At 44.5% G+C, this 13,163-nt stretch overlaps 1 protein-coding gene across 3 annotated transcripts in view; it reads left to right on the top strand.

Annotated features, from left to right (window-relative positions):
- DIS3L2 (DIS3 like 3'-5' exoribonuclease 2) overlaps positions 1 to 13,163 on the top strand; it is a 334,795-nt gene that overhangs the window by 39,227 nt on the left and 282,405 nt on the right. For all 3 annotated transcript variants that reach the window (XM_043963981.1, XM_043963979.1, XM_043963980.1), the window contains 2 exons: positions 592 to 729; positions 1,193 to 1,350. In XM_043963981.1, the coding sequence (XP_043819916.1) occupies positions 678 to 729; positions 1,193 to 1,350 (210 nt within the window). In that variant the 5' untranslated portion in view covers positions 592 to 677. The remainder of the gene's footprint in view (positions 1 to 591; positions 730 to 1,192; positions 1,351 to 13,163) is intronic.

Raw genomic sequence — 13,163 nt, 5'->3', positions numbered from 1 at the left:
TTTAATTTAAAAATGTATTAAAAAAATTTTTTTTAGTGAGGCAATTGGGGTTAAGTCACTTGCCCAGGGTCATGCAATCAGTAAGTGTTAAGTGTCTGAGGCTGGATTTGAACTCAGGTACTCCTGACTCCAGGGCCGGTGCTCTATCCACTGCACCACCTGGCTGCCCCAGTGATTGTCTTTCTTAAGGCTTATGGACAGATGGGTCTAGGTTTAAGTTTAGGGATGAGTGGGATAGAGAAGGTCTTAGACCATTTTCTGGGCCACGTGTCCCTTCTGTATTGAGTCCTCGAGAGATGAAATTGGGTGTCTTTGAATGTCTTAGGCTCTTGCATTCTTCTCCATTGCCCCATTTGAGGCAGTTTTCCATTCAGACCAGGAGTGAAGGCCAAAGCATTCCTTCATCCACGGAGCAGAGAGAGGGGAGTCAGTCTTGAAAGCAAAGTCAGCTCTCCTGGCCGATTAGAATCCTTTAGGGCCTCCTGCCTGCCCCCTGCTAAGAACCTCGGAAGAGCTTTGCAAGCACCTGCAGTATGAGCAGCCCAGAGCAAGGCTGTTTCTCCACACTGATGGCTTCTTCTTGGGTTGCAGGGAGCCGGGCTCAAAAGGACTCTGAGCTGAGTAGCAGCACTCCTCCTAGCCTGGGCAAAAAGAGGCAGCTCTTGGAGTCTGAAGCCATGAGCCAGTTGGACTGCAAGATGCACCCAAAGCAGCTGGGGACTCCGAAAGGTAGGGAAGGCGCTTGTGGAGACCAGCTGGGCTGGGCTGGGGCAGGGCTGGGGCAGGGCTGGGTCTGGGGGGAAGGATGGTGTTCCCCGGACTGAGGGTCACTACAGGAATGCCTTTGCTGGGATAGTCAGACAAGCAGTTTTCATAGTCCTCTAGGAAGATGATACCACGTCTTCTAGTAATACGGATTTATAGCTTATTTAGATATATTTATTGCTTATTTAATGATCAAAACACCCACAGCACGTTTTCCCTTAAAAGTCTCCTGTAATCCGTGGATGTGTTCACTCATGGTTTGGTCAGGTGCTCCTGCCCATAATTTTTTACAATGGTTATTTGGGAAACAAGGGAGCCCTATTTTTTTATATTTCTATCTAATAGAACAAAATGAGAATGTCTAAAGGTTTAGGAACATAGTGACCTTGGACTTGTAAAGGAATTGATGGCTGCTTTGTTTTTCTAGGTGGGCCCCATGCATTCGGCCGCTCTGGAGCTGGGTCATCACCAGGTGACAAAAAGATGCCAAGCAAACACTCACAGGGGAAGAAAAGGAATATATTTGAGGCCTACATGTCTAAGGAGAACGTTTCAGCTGGTTTGAAGAGGGGGACACTTATTCAGGTGTGTGAGACATGGTAACATAATTTACATGATTTATCACTACCAGTAGCTGTGGCCGTTCAGAGGGCTAACAGGGCACTGGTCAGCAGCCCTTTGTTCTCCTACTTTGGCCAGAGGAAGCTTTGAGCTGCCTTCACTGAAGGACATTTTTTCAGTCTGGGGAGTTTGCCGCCTTTACACGGAGTGTCAGCCCTTGTCTGGATAACCAGCTTAGGGATAGCTTTTGTATGGCAGGTAGTGTTGGGCAGTTTGTCTGAAGCAGCAGTGTCAAGCCCAGGGCCTCTAGGCTGCAATGGGGTCCAACATTCTCAAATGCTTCCCAAACCAGATTAAAATAGAATTGGGAAACACTTAACAAAAGACATGAATACACAGTAGAACACAGATAATGGTAAGATGTGGTTTTCTAAGTTAGGATGTGCCATGCAGGGATCCTTATGTGTGGGGAGAATTTGATACCACGGGTTCAGAGATGAGCCCTGGCTCATTAGGTTTGTGTAGGCTGACTCTCGAAGCCTGCACAGAGATGCTCCCGGGCTTTGTTGTTGGAGGGAGGCTCTAGGGACTCACCCAGCATGTGGTGCTGGCCAGCTCTTGGTCTTCAGAAATGCTACATGACTTTGGAGATACAGTGCAGGACCTAGGTCACCAGTGGGACTTTGCGATATGACAGTGGCCATATCCTTTGTGAACTTCCCACCTCCCTCATGGGATGAAAGGGACCCTGGTGCAGCCGTCAGAAATGGGCTCTGCTTCTAGCCACGTGATCTTGGGAAAGAACTTTCCCATTCTAGGCCTCTGGGTTCTCCTCTCTTAGTGAGGGGATTTGACTAAAGGACCGTGCAGCCCTGACTTTCCTTAGTTTGTCTCTCAGGCAGGTGCTAGACTGTGTCTCTATCAGCTTGTGATCTTTGCAGAGAAGAGCACTGCAGAAATGCCCCTGCTTAGAAAAAACATGATCATGTGTGACTTTTGCAAATGTAATTTAGCTCATCACCATTATTAGGCAGACGCCTTGTTTCTGGGCAGAAATCCTTGGTACCAAAACGTAGGGAAGACAGGAACCCAGCAAATGCTTTCTGGAGGGAACCTCCACAGCGGCTCCAGATGATTTTGTAAAACGCTGTGACTCAGTGTAGGGGAAGGCGATGGTTCTGACGGCCACAGTCACCTGCCTCCTGCTGCTTCTGTGTGTGAAGAGTCTCCCACGGTCGTCTTCCTTGGGCACGTCCTACCAGGCTGTGGCCTGAGCTCACAGTTCAGGCACTTAGAAGGTGCCATCCTGCCTCCCTTCTCAACACCTCTCCAGAATCACCCACGGCAGAGTGTCTGGGGGTAAGAGGGTTGTTTTTGGATGGAAAAAGTGCTTTTGTGAAGCAAAGTGGGCCGCTCTGAAGGCTGGTATTGATTCTCTTGCTGCCATGTCCTTAGTTTTCTCCCAGTTTTGTTTGTTTTTTTGGGGAAATGACAAGAGCTGACATTTCTACAGCAATGTAAAGTTCACAAAATGCCTTATATGCATTATCTCATTGGCTCCTTCTACTGACTCGTTAGGGTAGGTAATGAAAATTGTTTCCATTTTATAAACAAGGCACCTAAAGCTCTGCTGGGGTGAGGGAGTAAGTATCAGAGGCTAGATTCAAGTCTGGACTTCTCCTGCCAAATCTAGCCCTTTTTACCCTGGACCATGCTGGGGTCCTATTTCAGCTTTGATCACTCTGCTAATATCTGTAAGACAGTGATATGGTCAAGACATTGTCATAAGAAATAAATACGAAACCTCAGGAAAGTAGTTGTGAGACGACATCCAGAGAGAGACCTTGCAGGGAGAGAAGGGGAATGCTGCAGTGGACTTCTCAGACCTGAGAGATTCGAAGACCCACTGTTTGCTCGTGAATCCACTGTGATCAGTCGAGCAGGTCTTGTTCCCAAGTGTCTGTAAGTGGTTCCTGCTGCAGTGTGACATCATGAGCCCTTCTAGCCAGAGCTTCGTTCCCTCGTGCACATGTGAGAACAGTTGTTCTTCGCAGATGGGGAAGAGAGCTGGTTCCAGATATGAGATCACAGCGTGAAATGTACAACACTGTAAATAAGATTTTCATAGGCCAGGATACAGAGCCCATCTGCTTCCTAAGGTAAACTTGCTATGCGGACTCTGCTCTCTAAGAAGGAGCCGAGGAGCTCTGCAAGAAAGGACCAGAACAGACTTTGTGTTGGCCACGGCCACGGCCACGGAGAACTAGTTCATTTTCAAGTTCAGATTTCAATACATTGTGACATTCCCCCCCTTGCCCCAGGGACTGTGCCCCACCTTCTCAAGGAGCCTCGAGAGCCTGGTTTTTCTGGAACACATTCTCCTTTTTTGTTTTACTTCCTTTTCAAGCCTGGAGGCCAAGTCTTAAATGGGGTCACAGCTTCAGCCTTAAGAATCTTCCCCTCAGATCATGACTAAATGAGCAGTAAAAGGCATCACAGTTTTGACAACATACAATGAAAATGTAATTCAGTTAAAATTAAAAAGGAAACAGGTTAAGTAGGAAAAATCATTGACCAAGTTTCTCTGATAAAGATTTCCTATCCAAGAAATGTATAAGGAACTTATTTAAATTTATAAGAGTAAGAGCCACTTCCCAATTGATAAATGGTCAGAAGATATGAAAAGATAGTTCTCTGGGGAAGAAATCCAAGCTATTCATTCAAAAAAATGCTTCAGGTCAGTAACAGTTAGAGGAGTACAGATTGAAGCAACTCTCAGTTTTCACTTCACAGCTACCATATTGATAAAGATGACCAGAGGAATGTGATAAGCACCAAAGGGGCTACAGGCAAATAGGCCCAACTTATGCACTGTTGGGGGCTGTGACTTGGTCCAGCCATTCTGAAAAGCAATTTGGAATGATGTCCGCCAAGTTACTAAACTGGACAGACCCTTTGACCCAGCTGACCACTCAGCCTATGCACCAGCTAGATCAAAGAGAGAGGAAAAGCACCTGGATGTACAAGTATATTTATAGTGGCTTCTTTTGTAGAGGCCCCAAACTATGCTTATCCCATAAGAAATGACAAAGCGGACATTTCAGAGAAAACAGAGGAGGCCTCTGTGAGCTACTGCAGAGGAAAGTGAGCAAGGCTCAAACAACACATACAATGACAGCACTGTAGGGAAATCGCTTTGATTGGTGCAGTGATAAATCACAATTCCAAGGCTGAGGGTGAAGGGGTGGGGGCCACTGATGAGCTTGAACGGGAGAGGAAGATGTATGCTTTGGCATCTGGACAGCGTCAGTCAGTGAGCATTTATTAAGTACCTGCTGTGTGCTAGGCCCTGTGCTAAGCACTGGGGATGCAAAAAGAGGCAAAGGGCAGTCTCTGCCCTCAAGGAGCTTCCAGTCTAATGGGGAAAATGAGCCAACGACTCTGCACAAACAGGCTATATCCGGGATAAGCAGGAAAGGATCAGGAGAGGGAAGGGGCTGGTTAACAGGGGATGGGGAGGACTTCCTGAAGAAGGTGAGATTTTAGTTGGGAATTGAAGGAAGCCAGAGAAAGCAGTAGGCTGAGATGGAGAGAGAGCATGCCAGGCGTGGAGATGGCCCAGAGATGGAGGGTCTCTCACAAGGTAGGAACTGGTTTTGCCAGAATAAGCATTTATTCTATTATTCTGAACATTTATTAATTTTTTTTAAAAAAAGTTCATTTATGGGGTGGGCAGTGAGAGAGAGAATAACATGCTTGTAAAAATAAATACGTTTTAAAAAAGATTCTCTGCTACTTCCTAGAACATTTGGCTATGGAACAGAGGAGAGTAAGGAATGATGTTAAAGCATGGATCTCATCTTAGGCAAGGCTGAAGTTAAAGACAAGAGCAAAGGGAGGAAGCAGTTTTAGCAGGGAAGGAGTGTGTGTGTGTGTGTGTGTGTGTGTGTGTGTGTGTGTGTGTGTGTGTGATCCCTCAGGGAAGAAATTTGTGGGGGGGACATATTTTCCACCTTACTATGCTTCAGGAAGGAAAAAAAATCATCCCCGTGACTGCATTAATTTGTTACTCAACAATGGGTAAACTTTGTAAGAAAATGCTCTTTTTCTTTTTTAATCATGCTTTTCCTTACTGACTACCATTGAAGAGCTCTACCAAATCATAGTAAAATATGTAGTGAAGCTATATGTAGCAACATATATGGTACAATTATGGTCAGGGCATTTAGGTAGCGCAGTGGATAGAGCACCAGTCTTGGAGTCAAGAGGCCCCATCTTCCCAAGTTCAAACCCACCCTCAGATACTTAACTAGCTCTATGATCCCGGGCAAGTCATGTCACCCTGTTTGCCTCCATTTCCTCATCTGTGAAATGAGTGGAGAAGGAAATGGCAAAAGCACTCCAGTACCTCTGCCAAGAAAACCCCAAATGGAGTCTCAAAGAGTCAGATACAACTGAAAGGACTGAACTTTACATTACATTAATAACCACCTTTTTTTGGGGGGGGGGTTGGAGGAGGGAGATGGAGCAGTCTTCCTTTTAAGGCCAACAACCTCAGAAAGTAAATAGAGCTGTTACTCTGCTCTCAGGCAGAGAGCTAGTGTGCTTCACACTTCCCTTCTGCCTCTGAGTTTCTCAGGATGCTGTCTCCCAGCTAGTCAGCTGAGCAAGGAAGGATAAAAGGGAAGGGTATTGATGTGATGCACTTGAGGCACACAGAGACTCTTTGTTTTTCACTCCCTCTGGCTCTGCCCTCTTCCTCATGCTCTAATAATTGTCCTAATACAACTGTGTAAGATGAGATGGGGTACGGAATGGAAGTTGTTTCACATCATCAGAGTTTGTGGATCTTTTAGTAGGTTGGGAAAAACTACTCTAAGGACTTTTAAAGACTCTGTGGTTTCTGCCTTTGAGAGAAAAACAATTGCCATTGAGTTTCTCCCACTGAACACATTTAAAGGGTGGGATTTCAGATTTGCCAAATAAAAACTTGTTTTCCTAGGTAATGTAGGTAATGAAGGTACTTTATTTGCCAATAAAGAAACTTATTAGTCTACATGAGGGTTCTTGCCTGAGCTGATCCTAGAAATGTGTTTTTAGACATAGGTCTTTTTTTTTTAATTTAGAATTTTATTTCTCCCCCCCCAAATTACATGTAAAAACAAATTTTAACATCAATTTTTAAAACTTTGCTCCAAATTCTCTTCCTCCCTCCCTCTCCACTCCCCCTTAAGAACTCAAGCAATTCAATAAAAGTTATACATGTGTAGTCATGTAAAAAATTTTCAGACATGGATCATTTTTTAATAAAACCTAATATTTTCATGCAGCTTGAACAAAAGTATTTTGTCTAAGCCTCAAACATGCTGCCCTGTTATGACTCAGGTATGACTGGTGGTTCTATTTCTGTTTCTTCTATTAGCTCCTTTGGGGCCATGGACGAAAATGTTCTACATTGCTTCTCTTTAGGCCTCGCTCGGCTCCACACGATTTAAGTTGTTTCTTTCTAGTCACTTGTAGCATTTTCTCTTTGATCTTGGAGCTTTGACACTTAGCTAGAATGTTCCTGTGATTTTTCTCCTTACGATCTCTTTTAGTGATGATTGGTGGATTTTTTCAATTTCTATTTTATTCTCTAGTTCTAAAACTTCAGAGCATTTTCCTTAATTTCTTGAAGTATAGTGTTCAGACTCTTTTTTTAATTATAACTTTCAGGTAGTGCAACAATTCCTATATTGTCTCTCCTCGATCTGTTTTCCAGGTCAGTTTTTCTTTTAATGAGATATTTCTCATTCTCTTATATTTTTAATTTTTAAATTTTGTTTTATTATTTCTTGGTGTCTTGCAAAATCATTAGTTTTCCCTTGACCAATTCTAATTTTTAAGAAGTATTTTCGTTCATAAGTTTTTGGATATTTTTTTCTAATTGGTTGACTTTATTTTTATAATTTTCTTGATTTCTTGCTTTACTATTTTCTCTCCTAATTTTTCTTCAACCTCTCTTATTTGATTTTTTATTTGTTTGGGATTTTTTTGGGGGGGGGTTTAGTGAGGCAATTGGGGTTAAGTGACTTGCCCAGGGTCACACAGCTAGTAAGTGTTAAGTATCTGAGGCCGGATTTGAACTCAGGTCCTCCTGACTCCAGGGCCGGTGCTCTATCCACTGCGCCACCTAGCTGCCCCTTATTTGATTTTTTAAATCCTTTTTAAGCTCTTCCAGGAACTCTTTTTGGTCTTGTGACCATTTTACATTATTTGTTGAAGTTTTACAAGTAGCTGTTTTGACTTCACTGACTTCTGAGTTTGAACCCAGATCTTCTCTAGCACTATAGCAGCTATCTATGGTCAAGTTATTTCTCTTTTGCCTACTCATTTTTTTTTAGTGGCTTATTTTTTGGCTCATAACTCTATGTTAAAGTTGTGCTCTGGTCGGGAGATGTCGGTGATAATATCTTAGGCTTCAGGTTTTTTGAGCTATTTTTTTCTGAGCTCTATCTGGGGGCCTGGCCTCAAGCACTCCTCTCTACCCCGAGCCATGACCCCCAGCCAGGATCCCCAGCAACGCTGTCACTGGAAATGCTCTTACTTCTTGGAGTCCCTCCAGTGGCTGAAAGCTACAAGTGTCCTCTCTGCCCTGGCACTGAAACCAGCAACTCTGCTCTCTTGTGAGTGCTCACAGCCTCTGTGATTGTACTCACTAGCGCGTACTCATTCCTCCTTGCCCACAGCCAGGGACAGTGTCTGGTTAGTGCTCCTGGGCCCTGAGTCCAGGGCCAGTGAAAGCCCAACAGTCTTCCCCTGATCAGTCACCTGACCCCCACTGTAGGTGGTGGGAAAGTTCCTGAAGCCAAGGCCTCCAACACAGCTGCCCCCAGGGCTTATTGTTTCTTGATTCAGTGGTATCTGCACTTCACTTAGGCCGGACCACCACTCTGGGAGGTCAGATCTTTTCCTAAAGTTGGCCCCCCTCAGTGTTTCTTAGGCTAGACAGCTGCTTTATCCCGACTTTTAACTATTTCTACTGCTCTCAAATTCACTTTGAGTCATTATTTTAAATTATTTGTTGTTTTTTTTGTTGTTGTTGTTTTCTTTGTTTTTGGTGAGGTAGTTGGGTTAAGTGACTTGCCCAGGGTCACACAGCTAGTAAGTGTCAAGTGTGTGAGGCCAGATTTGAACTCAGGTCCTCCTGAATCCAGGGCTGGTGCTCTGTCCATTGCACCACCTAGCTGCCCCTTAATAGAAGAGGATTTATTTTACTTAAGTCCATTTTCAATAAACTTTTAATTTACACATCCATTCACAGAAAGATGGGAGAGCCAGTACTTGACCCTTCTCTCCACTTTGACTCCTCCCTCCTATTGCATGCCTGCATCTTCTAACTACATATAGCTTTTTCTTTTCTTTTCTTCTTTTTTTTTTTTTAGCGGGTCAATGAGGGTTAAGTGACTTGCCCAGGGTCACATAGCTAGTAGGTGTTAAGTGTCTGAGGCTGGGTTTGAACTCAGATCCTCCTGAATCCAGGATTGGTGCTTTATCCACTGCACCACCTAGCTGCCCTTATTTTAAATTATTTATAAGGGAATTTGGGAGAGCCAGGTAATTTCCTGCCTCATTCTGATGTCTTCCCAGAATCTTCTGTAACTATGCATATTTGTTGCAAAGTTGCCCTCCCCCTTTTTTTTGCTTTTGGTTTATTGGGCGAAGAGGTTTAAGGGCAGGGAAGGTTAGCAATAGTGATGCCCCCAAAAGTGTTGTTCTAGCACTTTAAAAAATGTACAGAAAAGAACAAAAGGAAATTCAGAAGGAAGCACAGATACATCAGATAGATTGGAAAGGAATGTGTAGAATTGTTTCTTAAAAAGTCAATTAGGAAGTTTCATAGTTTTCTATAGAAGCCTCTTTTTATATTCTTTGTATATGGAAATGTTCTTTTTTGATGTTTCACTTTAGAATTTTAAAAAAAATTTATAAAAATTGGAAAATTTTTAAAAAAAGAAAAAGGAGGTTAGCCACTTGAGGGTGGATAGAGAAAAAGGATGGAAGATTCCCATGCTGAAATTAAAATGTAATATTTTCTTGAAGAAGACACGGTGGCAAATTGTCTATGAAGAAATTGATGGGGTTGTGTGGAGAACTCTTTGAAAACCTCAGAACTTAAAGTACAAAACATGGAAACATCAGCACTTAAATACTTTAAATTCCTTCGCTTTTTTAATGGCAGTGGACTGCTAGCTGGACCCAGTGGGTACAGAGCTCTTCCTCTTCCCCCATTTGGAAGCAGCTCAGCTGCAGACCCAGGCAGGTGCCATTGGCTCTCCTAGACCAGGTTCAGTGAATTGGAGGAGAGACGCCACAGGATTGGATGTGACCAGGCTGTCCCAACATCTGAAAAGACCAGTGCACACAAGAGCAGCATCGTCCTGCGAGGATGAGGCCAGAAGCCTCAGACCCCTGGAGAGCTCAGACTTTTGGATAACCAACAAGACTGTTTCTGGAAGCTCTGCTTATCTCCTAGCCTTTATTAGCCTCAGGAGTACACTGACCCCTTGGGTGCAGGGAGGCTGCCAAGAGCTGCCTGAGGGCAGCAGATAGCCAGGGCATCCATCCCCTGAGATGGAGACATCCATAACACCCTGTGTGGTGCTCAGCATGCTGGGGCAGAGACCAAAAGGGGATGTGGGGAGGTAGCCTTTCCCGGTCAGTGGAGGCCCCCTGACTCTGCTCTGAGGGATGTGCATGAGTCCCTGTCCTTTCTGTTTCCAAAGTAGTGGGTGTTTCAGCTTCCAGAGGGGACTCCACTCTCAGCTAATTCAGTGTTGAGCCAATTTCCTCACAAACTCTGGCCATGGTGCTGATTATTTCTCAGAGTGTATCCCAAGCAACAAGGCCTGATTCTAAGGTTAAACAGAATAAGCAATAAAGACCGAAAGATTCAGGACACTAGGTTTATTCAGGAAATTTCAGTTGGAGTTCAAGAGAAGCACGGTGGCGAAGAAGTCGATGATATTCTCACAAATTGGTTCTGCATGCCAGCCTTGGAAGGGAGGGCTGCGGTATCTCAGCCATGGAGCATTTTCTTCCTACTGAGGATCAGCTTATCATAGTCGCATTTCAAGGTCATGACAGCCAAGTGAGACCCACTGAAGATGATAAGGATTTGGGCCTGAATAATTGCTATTGATTATTTTGGAGCAAACGGAATGTTCTATGTGGCTGTTAAGAGATTGGAGATGGATAGAAGTTTGCCTAATTTTGGGGGGGAAGAAAAGGAATTCTCTAAGCCATATACTTGTGAAAATTCTAGAAAGAATTATTAAATGGATATTTTATGAACACTTAAAAAGGAAAATTATAAGAACTAGAAACCATCAATGGTTCGCCAAGAATAAGTCATTCCATGCTAACCTCATAGAATTAGATTTCAGCCAGAATTTTGTCAATATTTTTCATGCTGTCTTGTGGATAATACTATTCTTAAATAGATTTGTAACTGATTTCTGTGGGTGTGTATGAATTTGGAGAAACATGTTTTAGCACTGTAATATGGAAGGCCTTCAGAGATGTAAAGAGTAGAACTCTTATTAGCAGACGTGCCCTTGGGAAGGCAGTGGTTGAGCAGTTCAGAGAAGGAAGGGCTGTTAAGTTTGTCTGTGTGTGGGTTAGCTTGGCCAACCTGTTTGGTGCTTTGGAGTGGGTTTGGTTATTTGGAGAATGAAGACCTGACCTAAATGAGCCTTCAGGGGAATGTGTCTCCTGGGGAATTCTCTCTTCCAAGGGTGTATCTCTTTGAGCAAGGCCTTATTTTGTGTGTTCCTGCCCTGGACAGCCCTGTCCTGGGGCTGTACTTTGGATATTCTTCTGTGATGGAATTCCATGTGTTGGTGCTAGTGAGTCCGTGATGAGAAGACCTATGTACTGCATTTCTGATGACAACCATTTTGACATGCAACCCAATCTCCCCAGCAAATCAATTAGGGAATATTTGTGAGCTTCAGGTGTAACTGGAGGAGAGTGGACATGGAAAATGCCCCTCTCTAAGCTTTGAGGGCATCCCCCCACCTGACTGACCTGGATGAATTGTTGATTAGCTTGGGGGCTAGTCCTTGCTCTCCTCTTGATTCTCCAGGTGACATTTGTTTTATCTTAAACTAAATGATAAAATAGAAACAGCAGTATTGGACTTGCCTGCTTCCCAGTGTTAGGTTGGACTGTGGGAGATAATGAATGGGGAAGTGCTTTGGAGGGGCTGTTCAGTAGGGTTTCTATTCGCAAACCTGGGTTTAGTTTCTGGTTAAATGGGGACATCAGTTAACCTCTCTCTGCTTTTGTCATTGGTAAAATGAGGACAATAATACCTGCATAACAGCCCTCATGGGATCATTTTGAGGATCAAAATATTAGTTACAAAGTGTTTTATAAATACCAGATGTTATTGTTGTGATTATTCATGGAAAGTAATAGTTCTAATAGTTGAGAAGCTTCTTGAAACCCAGTACTATGCTTTTATTCCTCACCTCTCACTGACTTCTTGGCTTCTGTTCCCACTGCACCTGCTCTTTCTAAGGTTACTGGTGTTCTCTCAGGTATTGCATCTGGGGGCCCTTTCTCATCCCATTTCACCTTGCCAGCTTTTGACTGTTGGACCACCTCAACAGAAAGTTCTTTTCCTTGATCAGAGAGACCACTGTGTTACAAGTGGCCCCTCTTAATTATTGGGTCATATAATTCACTCCGCCTCTGATGCTAGTTCACAGTGTCAGTAATGGAGTTGGGGATATTTCAGAGGCCCCCAGGGTATTGTGGATCACCTTAGAATCATAGCTCACAAGTGATGCTGCTGCTTCCCTGCCTACAATCAGCTGGCCTAAATCACTCTCACATGACAGAGCAAGGAGGAGGAGCCACTTCTGTGGCAAAACTTGAATAAAGTGAAGTCTGGTCCTCTCCAACAGGCCCCTCAAAGGGTGGGGCAGAATCCCCTGTGCACCCTCGTGGTTTCTGAGCTATGGGATCATTCTGGACAGTAGAGCCTGGATTCTCCTAGCTGGAGCCATGGGTTAGGAATCCATCTGCTTAAGCACAGGAAGGAGCCTGGCATCCAGCTCAGTCGGGACCCTCAGCAGGGTCTGGAGGAGTTTTACTTTCAGTCCAGAATGAAGAGAAAGTTAAAGAAGACTAAGGACCAGCATTCATTCACAGGAGTTGTGGGCCATGTGCTTTCCCATAATTCCAAGCCCCAATACAGCGAGACAAAGGGGAGAGAGGGAAGGTGCTTGCACGTGTTCCAGCCGTCCATGCAGGGGAGAGGAGTGTTTGGCAGGAAGAAAACAGAAGGGAGCAGCAGTAAGCCAAGGCCTAGGGTAGAAGAAAAGTGTGCTATCCAGGGGAGAGAGAACCGAAGCAGTGGCTTCCTGGAGAGGAAGTAAAATGTCATGGGGAAATTGAAGAAATGTAAGAGCCGTCTACAGAGTTCAGAAATGTAAGAGCCGTCTACAGAGTTCAGTCTAGTCCGTGAACATCGTGTGTCTGTTGTGTGCCAGGCACAGCTGGGCCTAGGGGCACAGAAATAGGGTATGGGGGTACTGGCCTAATTTTCTAGGAGGTGCGGAGTCGTTAAGAGTGGGTGCTTGGAAAAGTGGCTGTGTTGTACAGGGTCTTGCTGCAGAAGGGCCGGGCGAGGGCCGAGCTGGAAGAGCCATGAGCTGGACCACCATGGCAGGCAGAGGGGATGGGCAGCGAGAAGAGAGACTGGAGATCAGGCTTGTCACCATGCTAGGCCAATGAGATGACTGACCACTCTGAGGCTGGAGCAGAAGTCATTGGCCTGAGCTTGAAGA

This window comes from Dromiciops gliroides, chromosome 4 (genome assembly GCF_019393635.1).
Source record: "Dromiciops gliroides isolate mDroGli1 chromosome 4, mDroGli1.pri, whole genome shotgun sequence".
NCBI lineage: Eukaryota > Metazoa > Chordata > Mammalia > Microbiotheria > Microbiotheriidae > Dromiciops > Dromiciops gliroides.
Note: the sequence above shows the minus strand (reverse complement) of the source record. Positions and strands in the feature narration are given on the sequence as shown.